The sequence below is a fragment of the Xenopus laevis genome, chromosome 8L (assembly GCF_017654675.1).
Source record: "Xenopus laevis strain J_2021 chromosome 8L, Xenopus_laevis_v10.1, whole genome shotgun sequence".
In the NCBI taxonomy this organism is placed as follows: Eukaryota; Metazoa; Chordata; class Amphibia; order Anura; family Pipidae; genus Xenopus; species Xenopus laevis.
The window spans coordinates 59,562,554-59,580,071 of NC_054385.1; the positions used below are offsets into that span (position 1 = coordinate 59,562,554).

General features: G+C 35.5%; 1 protein-coding gene across 8 annotated transcripts in view; it reads right to left on the bottom strand.

Moving 5' to 3' along the window:
• Positions 1-5,090: 5,090 nt before the first annotated feature.
• Positions 5,091-17,518, bottom strand: part of LOC108698483 (muscleblind-like protein 2) — a 71,605-nt gene continuing 59,177 nt past the window's right edge. For 6 of the 8 annotated variants that reach the window (XM_041572798.1, XM_041572793.1, XM_018230001.2 and 3 more), the window contains one exon: positions 7,578-8,636. In XM_041572798.1, coding sequence (XP_041428732.1) covers positions 8,524-8,636 — 113 coding nt within the window. In that variant the 3' untranslated portion in view covers positions 7,578-8,523. Of the gene's footprint in view, positions 5,383-7,577; positions 8,637-17,518 lie in introns of those variants that run through there. The other 2 variants (XM_041572797.1, XM_041572796.1) reach the window with 2 other exon arrangements.

The following is a 17,518-nucleotide window of genomic DNA, read 5'->3' on the forward strand; positions in this document are numbered from 1 at the left end:
CAAGAGCTTCGGCTAAAATAGCTTCTGAATACAATTTTAACCAAAAAACTGCATACTGAAGCCGAAAACCCCTAAAACACACACTGATACATGGAGCTTTGTCAAAAAAAATCCTATCCTGATCTTACAGTATTGAACCCTTTTTACTAGGCTCATACTGGTACACCATTTCAATTACGGTACATGCCAAAGTTTCACAAATCATGTATACAAAAGGTAGCCATGTTCTGGTGCCATTGCAACAACAACTTCATATAATTGTGTAACAATACATCTATGATTTAGGACTCTACTTACAAAATAATTTGTCATTATCTAGTCAGAAACTGAAACCTATATCTTGCTGTATTTGAGTGTTGATTTGGTTTTACTCAAAATAGGTAACCGAATTTGAGATATAAATCTATCTCAAAAGCTAAAGACTGTTTTAAGTATTTAACTGACATTATTACAGATGCTAAAATTAAATACAATGGGTAAAAAATATATTTAACAAATGGACATCTCTTTTTAGTCTAATAGTAAGCAAAAGAAAATTTATGGTCTTGGTTGACCATAGAAATGGCTAACCATTATTTGTGAATATACTTGTATATTTACATTAGAATCAAGATAACAAACTAATAGTTTAACCTTATTTTTATACTGCAATAAAAGCTTATTTCTGTGGGTGGAGGGGGGGGGGGGATTCAAATATTCTTTGTGACATAAATGGTGTGAAAATGAAGTCAATGTTTGAATGAAGTTCAAGGTTTGAAGTTGAGATGTCCACTTTGCACAAAATATATTTTCAATGTATATATCACACTTCGTGTAGTGTATTGTTAAGTAAATGTATTTAAAATGTTTCTTCACAATACTGACATCATTTTTTTTTTTTTATAAATAGTTTGGGCATTTGGACATTCCCCTTATACGGGGCAAGACATTTGTGAATTAAATAAGCGTTCTCAAACAGTAATTAGCATGCATTTTGTGTGCAGCATTAAATAATTTCAAAGGTGTATATTTACCAAATATGGCACAGCCTTTAACTAATGTGGCAAAACCGAAACAAAGTGTTAAACGCCTTTAGCATTTAATACTCTGTCGAAAAGCTTTGAGATGTTAATTATATTTGTCTCATATCCTAACATTATTTGATGAACACAAGGTTAAAATATTACAGAGCAGGTTTTCAAACAATGAATAGGTTTTTCTGAATGCAATTCATTGTTTTCCCACTTTTTAGCATTGTTTTTGTATTCATTTTTTAAAAAAACAAATCTTTACAACAATTATGTCACAATTGAATAGCTTAAAGAATTAGCCTACATTAGTTTGTTTTAATCAGTACGACTATTTGACTCGTTATCATATCATTTGGCCTAAATACTTGCAAACTTGCTTAGTTCACCAATTCGAAAAGCACTTGATAACTAGATACTATATGCCAATGGAAAATCGGAAATATTTGTTAAAGAATTGTTTTTTGGCAATCAGATGAATGGTGCAACTCTCAAAAAGATTTGTCCCAACTACTCATATGTTTATACTTGGCCCTAACAATTGAATTTGCATCAATTCATTAACGGTTTCTGAAAAATCTGCCCATAAATGAATTTTTCAGAGAAAGTATAAATGCAGAAACCAGACTACAACAAATAGCTACAGGATGAGATAATGACTAAATATTCCACTTTGTATATATTATTAATTTAGATGTGGAAAAAAATATAAAAAAATAATCCTCCAGAGTTATGCTGTCTTCATCCTGGTATAACCTATATTAAAATATTGGTGCAACTAGGAATCCAATAATTATTAAACAATATAACATGGCTGATAATGGAATTAATATTTATCAAGTAAAAAGGAACACTGTACTCATTTTTTTATTTTTATTTTAAACTCACTACCTCATACCTACATTATCGTTCAAAAGCAGGTATCTTAACCATACTTCTAAAATACTAATAAATTAAGCATATGATCTTTTCCCTCTTGGAGACCTGTTATATCCACATGTCAGCATTCTTGCATATTGTTTGCATAAGGCTGAGAGAAATGGACAAACAGAAAAAACTTTGGATTAAAAAAAACACAATCATAATTATCTTGGGAGAATTTTTTTACACATTGTAAGATCTCGTCTGAAACCTATATTTAGAGTCACTATGACTAAAGAATATTCAGGAAGTTTAGAGTCTAATGACTTTTTTTTTTTTTCTTTTTCCATGAACACTTACGCATAGATACATCAAGCAGTAGAAAAAAACTCCAATCAGAAAATACCACTCATATTCCTTTTGGTTTTGTATAGTGCTAAGTTCTGTAAATGACATGAAAACAGGAATACGAAAGACTTTTGTTATGGAAGGTTTTTTTCTACTGTTTTAAGTTTGAGTCCTTGCACAACTTGTAGTTTTAGTGCTATCTCAAAATGGCTTTTTTTAGCCTAGATTGTATAAAATTTGGTGAGGAAATTAGTGCTTCAAGCTTTCAATTCTGAAATTTACAAAATCGTTATAATTCTGTCAGAAATATATACACATGTTAAGCTACCTGAATTATTAGTAATACAAAGTTTCCAGTAGAACAAGAAGCATCGCCTGCTTGACTTGTTTTTTTTGTGGGCAAACCATCTTGTGGCTGAAGCCAAGCATCTTGGTATATCTTGATAAAAAGTGCACTCATTCTTAATATATGTTCGATATTTCTTAATTATAGATGTATTATGTTGACTATCAATTTCAGTACTATACCATTTTTAGCTTTGAATCTTGATATAAATGAGATTTTTATGAGATTAGTTAGTTAATTTGTCAATTAAGTTGAAGCAATTTGATTAATTCAAATTATTTCAAGCCATATTTGCTTATTTATTACAGAAAAACAAAAAATGTAACGAGATACTGAAACAATTTCTGACACCACATGACAAAATGCTTCATGTGCTATTGCTGCAAGCCAAATGTCACAAAGGAAATTTGGTAACAGCTACTTGTATGTGGCTTAAAATAGTATTTACTGTTAACTATGTAGGGGAATAATTGTCCACAGATATCAGTGAAAATCTACCTGTGACAAACTTAAGAGTGAGCGCACCTTTTTAAACAAAACATTTTAAAGGAGAACTAAAGCTTAACTAAGCTAGAAGTATCTAGAAATGTTGTACATTATGTTTTGGCTTCTGTACCAGCCCAAGGCAACCACAGCCCTTTAGCAGTAAAGATCTGTCTCCAAAGATGCCCCAGTAGCTCCCCATCTTCTTAACTGTTGATTCACTGTACATGCTCTGTGCTGCTGTCACTTACTGAGCTTAGGGACCAACTCCCAATATACAGTACACATAGAATAGAAATGTCACAATATAAGGCTGATTAGTAATACAGACAATTATTACATGGCAGCACAGAAATCAGTGCAATTAGCATCAGAATTTAATAATCAGCCCTGTAGCATCAGATTATATTACAGGCCAACCTCATTTTCTGATTGATAATTTGCAACAACCCCCTAAGCTTCTCAACAGCTGCTCAGAGCCCACTGAGCATGTGAGTGTCGCAGACACTTTCCAAGATGGTGACCCCCTGTGACAAGTTTGGATCATTGCTGCTATTGACAAGCTGAAACTTTAGGCTGGTGCAATTAGTTCATTATATAAAACATGGCATTTCAGCCATATTCATTTTTATGGTTTAGTTCTCCTTTAGTGAATCTGAACTTGTAAACACTAATTAAATTTCTGACCTTTTAACCATTTCAAAGGGAGTGAACAAAATAATTGGATTTGGGAAAAAAAATGACTAGGTTTACATTCTACATATATGTATGTCTACATACACAGCTTCACATATATGAATGTATGCATTTAGAAAGAGAGGTTACATTAAGGTGTCAAGATATAAAACAAAAAGTTCTAAAAAAACAAAAAAGTTCCAATATCCTTTAAATTTATAAAGCCATACACCATGTATCCAGTCAGGTTCAGACACATCCCACCACTATTGAGGCACTGGCACAGATTGTGCAAAATTCATTGTTGATAACACAAATCATTTTAAAACAGAAAACACACTAATCAATTCTAATTTTACAGTAAGTGTGGCAGTATTTTGTAAAACAGGAGCCAAAGTGGTTAGAAGCAATATGTCCAAAATATAATTCAATTGGAATTTCAAAATCTAAATACCTGTCAGTTTTGTGGTTTAATAATACACTAGATATATTTTTGGTATGCGTTTCCAGATTTCTTGTGTGAGTAGTACAGTCCTAAAAATATTGTTGCATTGAATAATAATGCAACAATAAATAACTAAATAATTGTATGTGCTTGAAAACTGGTGCACAAACTAAGTGCTAAGTGTGCTGCAATGATAGGGCATTCAAATTTACATTTAAAAGTGCTAGATGATGGGTTAGGTGTAAAAAAAAAAAAAAAAAAATGAATACAATTTAAAAATGTTGTGTGTCAAGAAGAGGTCTTATATTTATGACTAAAGAGGCCCATATTAAATAGGCTGTGAAGGTGTGCTCCCATAATTAATGATGCATATAACAGTTTAGTCTTAAGGGTTTTTTTAAAGGCAACGAAGAATAAGTCATTCAATACTCGAACTGGTATATTTATCCTGCAGGATCTTTGCTGTCTGAAGTGATAAATTCCAAAAGCTCATAACATGGATCTTCACAGCATATTGAAATAGGGCCACCTAAGGCTAAACCTAGTCATGTTAAATACTAGACTGGTTTAAAATTACTACAGCTTTCTTCTAGGTATACCATTAAACTTATTAGGAATGAAAAATGCCTCTAATAAAAATGAGTGGATCAAATGGCCTGTTTTTAATGTACAAAATGGGATGGGCAGGTCCCTAAAATATATATATATATATTTTAGACCCATTTCAAAAACCACCTCGTCCCTGTTTGGCATAATACCTAAAATATTACAAAACAACAATGAATGAAATAATCACAATGAAAAAATTGTCTTGAATATACTTGAATATGATGCACACGCAAAAATGAATTAACTACGATGTAAACAAAACAGTAAGATAACACTTTAAACATGAATCCATCAATAATATACAGTAAACCAACAGTTCACTGTGTGTACATATTTAATATGGTACACATAAAATGATTACATGTGTTAAAAGTAAATGTGTTACAAAAGTCTATTATAATATCCTACTTGTATAACTGTTTTGAAAGAGCGATGTTTGCTTTTTCTCATAGTGCGATATTCAGACATTCCCATGATTCTGTTTATTTTTTTTTAATTTTTTGGTTAACATGTAGGCTGCAGCAGGCTTACTGTCGAGCTGGTAGAGGATGCCAAATGGGGATATTTACAGAAAGGCCATGAACAACTCCCCATGGATAAATGGTCTACTAGAGGAGGAAAACAGAACAAAAGAAAATATTTTAGAACAGGAACATATGAAAAGTGAGATTTTATGATTCCAAAAAAAGGCAATAAGAGAGCAGAAATTTAAAGGCTAAATGTATTCAATATATATAAGGTCTGAGGAGACCGAAACGTTAGCCTGTTTGTAACCATTCTAATAAAATGTTTACATTTTACTTGTTTAAACGTTCCTGGTGTGCACCCACTTACCTTGAACATCTATTATTATTTACTTTATTGTGGGTAGCACCTGAATCATTTATCGCTATTTGGAGTGTGGAAGAAACACAAGATAGATATATGGATGCTATTAACATCTTAAAATGGTTCAAGGGACCTCTGCCATTGACTTCTACATGACCTCGACAGATTCAAGCTATTTCCAGGGTCAAGGTATAATAAATCATGATAAAATGTAGTTTTTTTTTTAACTGTAAAATTAGATTTTTGACCAAAAAAATAACCTCATTTTTGTGGAAAACACCATAAGAACCTTAATAAATAACCTCCTAAATAAACCTAAAAGGCTGGTTTTGCCTCCAGTAAGGATTATTGCACTTTGAATCACGTACAAGGTACTGTTTTATCATTACAGAAGATGGCCTTTACGTAATTCAAAGCTTTCTGGATGACAGATGACATACCAGTATAGATGCCAATGTTAATTGTCCATATAAGTGACACTATAAACCTGTTTGGGGTCTTCGTTTGCATTATGGCATTTTCTGCCACCGTCACTTCAGTATAAGCACCTCACCCATAGCAGGTATTTAGTGGATTGTGTCTTATTAACTATAAAATTGTTCAGAATACAGAGCCTCTTTTCATAAAGTAGTGAACATCGGGGTAAATTAAATGCACACAAGAGAAAAGGCAATGATAGACAGGACTTGGTTTTATGGCAAACTTTGATGTGGTAACATAAGACATGATGATATGAAATATATATGGCTTTATGCTAAGATATTATATTAGTGTTTATGACTTCCACGATGAGTATAAGATCTGTTATTTAAAAAACAGTTTTCAAGAATTGCCGCATGTACAGCATATGTAGATACAAGTAGAGCTATTTAAATAAATATATACATTGAGAAAAAAATGGACCAGCCGGACATGTTTTTTTCCCAATTGTTCCTTCATATTCGTAACTTTTTATATGGTTTATTTATATATACATACAATGACATTCACCATTGTGTCACTTTTAAATAAATCAAGTTTCATTCTTGCCTGATTAATTATTTCACTATAATAATTAAGCAGTACCATTTATAACTCATAAATTCATGTGCGTTTTTATTTTATTATTTTTTTTAATTCTTTCAACCACTCCAAACTGAATTGGCATCTTATTGGAGCAATATAATGACCTGCCAATTTTGTATCTGATCCTCTCCTGCCAGGATCAGCTTAATCCCTTATTATGATCCAATTATTGGCCTGGAAGCCAAACAGTTTGGTCAACCATTATTTGGCCCATATACATACGTAGGTGTGTAACTTGTGTATGGATCTATAGATAAAATTACCAATACAGTTGGAGGATCTATTATCTGGAATACTGTGGTTTTCCAGATGAGGGATCTTTGCATCACTGCTAAATCAACATTTAGGGGGTAATTTATAAAAGTCAGAATTTATCTGAATGGTTTGTGCTATAATCTCCGATCAAATCTGCTCGGTTTTTTATGCTCGTTTATTATTACATTTTCCCGAAAATTTGCTTTTGCAGGAGAAAAAAAATCTGATTTTCACAATTTTTTTTCAGAATTTTCACCCGAAAATTTGCACGAAACCCAGCGCACATCAAAAAAATCACTGGAACTTCTCCCATTGACATATATGCAACCTCGACAGGTCTGAGATGCCGGATTTTCTGATTCAGAATTTTCCATCCTCTGGGTTTATTAAATTCTGAAAAAATCTTTTATAAGAAAACCCCCCCACAAATTTTTTGTCATTTTTGCATTTGAAGTTTAGTAAATAACCACCTTAAATATTAAATAAAATAGGATTGTTTTTGCCAGCAATATGGATATATGCAGCTTAGGATCAAGTACAAGGTACTGTTTTGTTGGACTGTGCAGAGTGCATCAAGACTCCAGATGCAAGGGCTTTTTGAATAAGCACAAGGGCTTGCACTTGGTGCTTGCATTTATTATAGGTGAACCTTCAATTGTTACAAACATAGATTGGTTTTATTACACACATGAAATTATATTTTTATTATAATTTATAATTGTTTTTTAAATTAAAAAATAATAACATACAAGCAATAAAGAACATGTTTTTGGGTTTTAGCAGATGTAGTTGATCATTAACTGTAATTTTAATGGGCGCTTTGCAAGTAGAATTCTTTTTATCTCATATTTGACCCAGTCAAATTCTCCTTTGGCACTTCCATAAATCCATAAACATGGAAAAATAAATACAGGTTCAGTCCAGAATAATCTGATTTCAGAAAGATATACAGGCCGAAATGCTGCTTACCTTTAAAAACTAATGATATTAATAAAGCTGTAGCCCTGTGGTAAATGGTGAATTAATCAAATAATTCATAGCAATGCTGCTTTGCCATGCAGATGTCTTTACTGGACTGACCAACTATTGCCCCATTGTTTCATTGATTTTCATCCATTATCCTGCCTGATGCTCTAGCAATCGAATTGCTTCAGCCATAAGCTAAACAACTGGGGTGAGGCTATATTGCCATTAACCTTAGATCCAGGACATGAATGAGAATAATTCAGTCTTGGTATTTACAGTGTCTTATTTATTTATATAAAGTTTTTGGCCATTGTATTATAAACTTTTAAAGTGAACTGTATCTTGCAAAAATGCAGATATAATGATTGTTTTATTAAACATACATAAAGCCTGTTCTCTATTTCAATCACAAGTTGCTTTATTGCTACTAAGCAGAAGAAGAAATTGCCACAATCATCCAATATATATACATCTTAGGATAGGTGTGGCAAGAGGTTTCATCATTTTTTTAAATAAACATACTCTTAAAGAGGACAAATCAAATAATGTGGGGTTTATTTACATTAATACTACATTGTTTGAGCTCACCCATCCAAAAGGTGCATATAATATGGATTTCTACATGTGAAATAAAGCTATTTAAAGGGCCAAACCTGATTGGCTGTAGCTGTTGCAGCGAAGGGCACGCTGGTGGCAGGTGTCGTTGCTGCAGACATAGTGGTGGGCGTAGCACCGTGCATCATGGGTACTTTCAGGAGGGAACCATGGAAGCGACATACAGGAGGGTGGAGGGTTAATGGTAACCATAGCAACATATGGTGGATTGAAGGAGCGTGGTAGGTATCACAGCAGCAAGCCATGTGACATCAACCATGAAGGTTACACCGGGAGCAGCATGCAATCACAGTGCAAAGCAAGACAGCGTTATCAAAGAAAAGATAGAAAACAAAAAAAAAAAGAGAAAAAAGGGAAAAGCTAATTATAATTGAGTAAACTAAAACATTATACACAATACATTTATAAGCACAGATGTGATGGGAGTCACTTTTTGAGGAATGAGTTCAAATCTGAAGAGCCATCCGGCTAAAGAAATGTATATAGAGCTGTGATTCATAAGAGCTTTCTGGTTAATAACTGATTAACAGTTGCTAAAGAAATCTGTTCTTCCTGCTGTCTGTTCACTGTCATGTTCTGTGCTCTATGAAACAGGGCATTAAGTTTCTGTTTTACTATTAATGAACCCCTGACTGTTGATTTTATAAATATCCATTGATAAACCAGAGCTTTAAAGCTGTATCCTGGAAATAGGCATAGACTTAGGCCTCCATCTCATGTGTAAGGCATATTAAAGGAAACATGAATGATCCAGGAAAGTCCCAACATATTGCAGTATGTGTTTATGGTAGGTTAGTACCGAATAAAAAAACGTTTTTCAATTTTTCTTTTACCCTAATAGCAACACTAGTGGGCAGATTTATCAAAGGTCGAATTTCGAATGAATGTGAATTTTTTTTACTGTAATAAATTTGAATATACTCATAACTCGAACGGGAAGTTATGTAAGAAAAATTTGAATGTTTAATATTTGATCGAATAGTAACAAACCGTAAATTCTAACCAAATTTGAATCGAGTTTTCCCTCAGAAAAAAACTTGAATGTTAGGAAGGCAATTAACATATTCAAGTGGTTAAACAGACCTCTGCCACTGACTTGTAAATAAACTCGGCAGGTTTTAGGAGGCGACTATTCGAATTAGAACTGTTTCCATTGTCGAGATGTGATAAATCTCATATTCATATTGGATTAAAATTCGAATATGTGAATTTTAAAACCAAAAAAAAAATTTGAAAATTTGAATTTACTATTCGACCCTTAATAAATCTGCCTCTAAATATAGAGCAATTTGGAGGACTGCGCAGCTTTATGTCCCAAAAAATATTGAATCATTCATGGAACATACCCCAATAGATTGACATTTTGCTGTATATTCCAGTTTGCTTGAATTGAATTTCTTCTTTTCTGGTTTAAGTTCCCTTCAAAGGTTTAAAAGGTGCAAAGCTATGATTTGATATTCCAGCCTGATATACTCCTTTTTACTGAGGTTTCTTGTGATCTGTCTCACTGGGTCTTCGATGTTACTGAAAATGCAGATATTTACTGATGGGTCAGATTTACACTTTCCATGCTGCTTAAAACATGCCTGTTTTAATTAAATGTTTAGCAGAAGTGCATGTTTCTGTTTAAAAGAGCAGCAAACCCAAAAATTAAAAAAAAACCTAACCCCCTTACCTACATAGACCCCCCCTCCCTCCTCCCCCCAGCCTAAGTGTTACCCAGGGCAAATGGATCTAACTTTTAACTTACCCCTCATGCAGATTCAGGCATCGGAGTTCATGGGCGTCATCTTCAGCCACTTCGGTAATTTTCAGAATGAGACCAGTTCTTCGCCAATTTTTGTGAGTTTTGGAGCATGCTCAGTTGTCGTGAAACAGAAAATTGCTCCAACTGCGCATGCGCCAATCCGTTGGTCTCATTCCAAAGATTACCGAAGAGAAGATGTCACCAGTGAACTCCGCTGGACAGAATCTGCACAAAGGGGTAAGTAAACACTTAGGGCATTAGCCCTGGGTAACACTTAGGCTAGGGGGAGGAGGGAGGGGGTCTATGTAGGGTAGGGTTTTCTTAACTTTTGGGCTTGCTTCTTCTTTAAAAAGTGATCAAGGCAAGCTTGTAAGAAGCATGGAGATATGTTTCTGACATCTGCATTCTCAGTATCACAGGTGAGCCATTCTACTGCACTGCAGAAGTAGCCTTCCATAATCTACTAATAGGAGGACTGTGCTGTCAAGTCTGTCCATCCTTAGACTCTGAGTTCCCAGCACTATTGAATTACAGAATATCTACTGCAGGGAAAGTTAGGAAAAAGGGATGGGCCTTTACAAAAACAACCCTAACTTAAAAAAGTAAAGATTAAACTAAAAAAATATATTTTTGGGCACACTTTTAAAGGGTACCTGTTGGGCAAAAATATTATCCCCAACCAAAGGTACGAGCTAATAGACCAGTGCTCCGGTTGGGGGTAACAGTATGTTGTATATCTAGACAGAGCCTTTATGCTTCTTTTAAATGGGTATTTGCCATTATAAACAATAGAAACATACGTTTACACATAACCAAAAATACAAACACAATGAACCAGCAACAGACAGCCAATGATTCACCATTGAGGTGGAAAATGGGGTGAGGGAGGAAATGTTACCATAGAAGCAATGGAACCATTGAGGCTGCATAAAGGCATATTACGCCAACCAGTTAAATATTCTTTATAAAAAAAAATGTTTTGTGGGCTTTTCTTCTTTAGTAAACTTACTCCTCAATATTATTTTCTCATAGGTTATTCATTTGCAAAATACAGAGAACTCCACCATCTACCTTTCCTATAAATCTTATCTTGTTACAATAATTGACTGCTCACATAAACCTGGGGATGATGAAGGTACACTAGATAGAATTACCTTTTTCAAAGTTTACTAAATAGATTTAAATATTAAGCAATAATAAAGAGGGCATATTTTCTTTGTAAAAAAAAAATGTTTAAATAGCAAGCTTGTACCTTTAAGCGCATTGCAGGGAAGTTCCTTAAGATACTGGAAGGGGATTCATGAAACCAATGTGGTATTATACATTATTGGGATTCTGGGCCTAAAGCTGAGCAGTAATATTGGCTTTATTTTTGCATGCAATTAGGCTTAGTTATTGACTGCAGCCAAAGGATGTAATGTCTGTTTTTGTATTTTATTAGAAAATACTCAAAACAGTCCAAAAGAGAGAATTGTCTGTTTCATTATATGTATCACTTTCCTGGCTGTTGGAAATTTTCCTGACTGTCAGGCTGTTGGTAAAAAGATCAAATTAATGTACCCCTATATCAATATAAAGTAAGGCTCCCAAACCTTTTTATCCGTGATTCACATTCAGATGTAAAAAAAGTTGTAGAATAACACAAGCATAATAATGTTTCTGGGAGATGCAAAATATGAACTGTGATTGGCTATATGGCAGCCTCTATATGAGGAGCCTACAGGAGGCTCTGTTTGGGGTTTTTTTATGCCCCTGAAACGTGCCTCTGAACCAAGAATTCAAAAATAAGCACTTGCTTTGAGGCCACTGGGGGCAACATCCAATGGGCTGGTGAGCAACATGTTGCTCACAAGCTACTGGTTGGGGATCACTAAAATAAAGTGACCTTGTGCTTTACTGATCCCTCTGACTAAGGATATCCTTTCTCTGGTGGCCCCATAGTGATCTTGAGCCTCTTGAAGCTATTACTTTATTTGTTCTGGTAAAATCTGGCAGTTCTATTGTAATTTTAAAGTAAGATTATAGCTGATTTTCCACAAGATTTAATCTATTTTTCAACACCAGGTGAAGTAATTTTTTTACTTAATCACCATTGTTCAAGTAAATGCATTTAATGTAACTGGTTCGAACTGGAAAGAAAGTGAACACATATACAATATCAAATTGTATTAGTCTGAAATTGGAGTTACAGAAGTATAGACAAATACAAAATACATTTAAGAATACCTGGGGGAGAAACACTTGGGGGTATTTTTTATAAAAGAGTGACGTTAGAGATGGCTGCAGTCCGCTAGAGTGAAATTCCGCCACTCTCCATTTACAGTCATATGAAAAAGTTTGGGAACCCCTATTAATTCTTTGGAGTTTTGTTTATCATTGACTGAGCTTTCAAACTAGCAATTTCCTTTTAATATATAACATGCCTTATGGAAACAGTAGTATTTCAGCAGTGACATAAAGTTTATTGGATCAACAGAAAATATGCAATATGCATCATAACTAAATTAGACAGGTCCATACATTTGGGCACCCCAACAGAGATTACATCAATACTTAGTTGAGCCTCTGAGTGTCTGGATTCTGGATTGCGGTATTTTTGACCATTCGTCCATACAAATCCATCTCTCCAGTTCAGTTAAATTTGATGGCTGCCGAGCATGGATAGCCTGTTTCAAATCATTTTTTTCGATTGATATTGAAGTCTGGGTACTGTAACGCCCATTCCAGAATATTGTATTTTTCTCTCTGCATAAATGCCTTTGTAGATTTCGAAGTGTGTTTAGGGTTATTGTCTTGATGGAATATCCAACCCCTGCATAACTTCAACTTTGTGACTGAAGCTTGAACATTATCCTGAAGAATTTGTTGATATTGGGTTAAATTCATAAAACCCTCTACTTAAACAGGGGCCCCAGTTTAATTAACTAGCCACACATCCCCGCAGCATGATGGAACCTCCACCAAATTTGACAGTAAGTAGCGGGTGTTTACTTGGAATGTGGCGTTCTTCTTCCACCATGCAAAGCACTTTTTGTTATGACCAAATAACATTTTGTTCCAAAATGACTGTGGCTTGTTTAAATTAACTTTTGCTTACAGCAATCGACTCTGTTTGTGGCATGAGTGCAGAAAGGGCTTCTTTCTCATCACCCTGCCATACAGATGTTCTTTGTGCTGAATTGTAGAAAGATGTACAGATACACCATCTGCAGCAAGATGTTCTTGCAGGTCTTTGGAGGTGACCTTTGGGTTGTAACCATTCTCACAATCCTCCGCATATGCTGCTCCTGTATTTTTCTTGGCCTGCCAGACCTGGGTATTACAGCAACTGTGCCTGTGGCCTTCCATTTCCTGATTACATTCCTTACAGTTGAAACTGACAGTTTAAACCTCTGAGATTTTTGTAGCCTTCCCCTAAACCATGATACTGAACAATCTTTGTTTTCAGATCTTTTGAGAGTTGCTTTGAGGATCCCATGCGGCCACTCTTCAGAGGAGAGTCAAACAGAAGCACAACTTGCAGTTGGCCACCTTTTATTCCTTTTCTCATAATTGGAAACACCAGCTTATGAAGTTCAAGGTTAAACAAGCTAATCCAACCAATTTGGTGTTGCCAGTAATCAGTATTGAGTAGTTACATGCATTCAAATTAGCAAAATTAAAAATTTTTGCACAGCCAGTTCTTCACATTTGTTTTTAATTTCATACAACTGAATACTGCTTCACTAAAACTTTGTTCAGAAAATACCCCAGTACTCAGATGTTCCTGGGAAATGAAAAACATACGACTGTTATCTTTTTGTTGAAAGTGGAGTAAATTATTTTCCAGACTGAGAGGGGTTCTCAAAACTTTTTCATATGACTGTATTCCTATGGGATTTTTAAAGGCATATTTATCAAAGGGTGAATTTGCACTTTCACCCATTGATAAATACTCTTTTAAAAATCCCATAGAAATTAATGGGATTTCACTGTAGCCATCTCCAACTTCACTCTTTGATAATTATACCCCTTGGAACAGCCATACCTCCTGCTATTGACTTTAATGAAACCTGTCTGACATAATTGTTGCAGTTGGTTTTTTTAGACTGAGAATGCTCTAATGCACATTTTTTGGGTCAAAAGTCAGCCAGTCTCCCAAAGTTCATGGGATACTGAATGAACAGTTTCAGACAAAGGTATGCTTGTGGAGAGACTGGGCCGTATGGCAAATATAGGGGGAATTAAAAAAAACAACTTTGGACACAGAACTGTCATTAGCATGATAAAATGTAGTGCTACATCTTATATCAGACTGTTAAAGGACCAGTAACATCAAAAAATTTTTACAAAAAATTTCGTTACAATACAACGAACAAAAACATCAAGACCAATTAAAATTTAAAATAGCAAATCCTTTATTAAGATATAACTTACAGAAACTCCACTTCCTATCTTCTACAGAAATGGCAAAAGGGCGACCATCCATCCTGCTGTGCTTGATTGCTCTTCCCTGGCTCTTCACTGACAGCGGGTCGATCTCCTCCAGCTCTTGAGAAGGCTGCAGCGGTGTTATTATGCCTGTCTGTAACATAGCAGACCGCCAGCATACAAGGGTAACCCCCTGCCCCTGCATTATTTTAACCCTCCTGGCACCGAGAATATTCCTTCTGCCTGCTGCTGTGGGCTGCTGGGGAGACGCGCAATCAATGTATAGATCAGTAAAGAGAGCAGCGTTTCTTCAGAGCCTGCCTTCGGAAGGTGAACCAGCTGGCCGGCATGTTTGTGAATGGCAGGCCCCTGCCCAATGCTGTCCGGTACTCTCCGCAAGGTGAACTGCTGCCTTTGCGATGGCAATCACCTAGCAGCCTAGTTCCCTGTGCCAAGGCTCCGCAGCTCCCGCCTCTCGTTTCCGGATTCCTCCAGAGCAGTTACATCAGTAACAAAACCGGAGTGATTCCGGCACCAAAAGGAGAGCCTTGCACACAATAAGGAAGCCCGAGCGGGGCAAAAGGCTGAGGATTGTATAACCTCCGCTCTGGAGGAATCGGGAAACGACGGGCGGGAGTCTTGGCGTTGCTAGGTGATTGGAGCCATCGTGAAGGCAGAAGTTCGCCTTGGGGGTGCGGAGAGAGCCGGACAACATTGGGCAGGGTCCTGCCATTCACAAACACGCCGGCCAGCTGGATTACCTTCCGAAGGCAGGCTCTGCATACATTGATTGCGCATCTCCCCAGCAGCCCACAGCAGCAAGCAGAAGGATCCTCCCGGTGCAAGGAGGGTTGAAATAATTCAGGGGCAGGGGGTTCTGGGTTACCCTTGTATGCTGGCGGTCTGCTATGTTACAGTGGGGACAGGCATAATAACACCGATGCGGCCTTCTGAAGAGCTGGAGGAGATTGGAACGCTGTCGGTGAAGAGCCAGAGAAGAGCAATCAAGCACAGCAGCATGGATGGTCGCTGTTTCTGTAAAAGACAGGAAGTGGAGTTTCTGTAAGTTATCTTAATAAAGGATTTGCTACTTTAAATTTTAATTGGTCTTGATGTGTTTTTTTTCGTTGTATTGTAACAAATTTTTTTAAAAATTCTTTTGATGTTACTGGTCCTTTAAGGAAAGAGTTGGGCAGTTGAGAATGTACTTTAGAAAGAAGAAAATTGGTAGGGACACTATGGGGGTTATTTACTAAAATCCAAATTTATCTCATAATTTAAATAAAAAGCTCAACCAAACTACCATAGCTGATTTTGCTTTATGTATTAATAAAATAACTCAAACAAATAATATCAATAAAAAACCGTATGACTTTTTCAGACTTTTTTTCCCCAATTTCGCTAGATTTTTTTGGGGTTTTGCCCAAAAACCCTGAATTTATCGGATTACCGGGCTAAACCCAGCACAGACTACAATATCTTTTTATATCAATTGGGATAGGGACATCTCCCATTGACTTTTATACATGACCTTGACCGGTCTGAGGTAGTTTTTTTTTTTGCAGCATCGGGTTTAATAAATCTTGCAATATTTGAGGTTTTTTTCATGAAAAATTTGAGTTTTTGCCCCAAAAAGCCCAACCAGATAAATTAAAGTAAATAACCCCCTAATAAAGATCACATTCACAAACCATGATAATAATGGGCTACACACTCAAGAACATACTAGGACAAAACAAAGGTTTAAGAAAGTTCGCAGGAAAAGATTATTTAAATGAATACTTAATAGTAACTTAACAGGGATTGAGAGGCACTCTACAAAGAAACATGCATTTTGAAGAGGAAGTGTTAGAAATGAAATTCTGATGGAGAATGATATTGAAAGACTTGTTTGTAGTGTACATTTGTAGGCTCTATTTATTAGGAACTTCCTACATATTTACATCTTGGAATGTAACTTCAGTGGCCTAGTTGAATACACTGGCATGTGCAAGTTTACAATAGAAAATGTATTATCACATACAATAATGTACAGATATCCAAAACCAGCTGTTGCTTATTTTAAGAACTGTGGGTGTGTGTATAAAGGTCCAATGAAGACAAAAATAGAATGCAAATAAAAATATCGGTGTCAATTTACTGGTGGCAAAGCCATCCAAAGCCACAGAAACCTTGGGAAGGAAAGAGGAAAAAAAATGGTATGTGCTTTGAGTTTGTATTGCCTACTTAGCAACATCTTGTAGTTACATATTAAATGTGCAGAAACACCTCGGTCATAAGTGAGTTCTCCACCCTAAACTGCCTTTTAAAGGGGAAGGGGGGCTCCACTTTGCTCACGTAAACTATAAATTTAAATTGCATCTCTATATACCAGTGATTTGTTATTTCAGCAGTTCTAATTTTTATTTCTACCTTTTTAAATTCTGAAGACAGTGCATATAATATATATTATGAATTTCTAAACATCACACAAAATACACAAACCATTTGAAAGTACAATTTCATGATTTCAGATATGGAGCAGGGTGAAGGCAAATAGCTCTCCTATGTTCTGACTGCATATAATTATCAAAAAAACACTGCTGAGTAACACTGGGATAAAAAAAGTAGCTGATCGGTAACGTTACATTTACTGGTGATGGAACTTCCAAAATGGAACCAAGCAGTTTGTCCTATGCTAAACCTGGATTCTCTAGCTAAGCCCAAGACAAAAAAAGGTGCCTCTCTTTGTGATAAGTGCCTTAACAGCATTTATAAAAGTGGTCTAGCAATTGCTGCATTTACTCCAACATCATAGTGATTGTCAGGATAACTACTGCATCATGGGGCAAATTCACTACAGCGCGAAGCGGCTAACG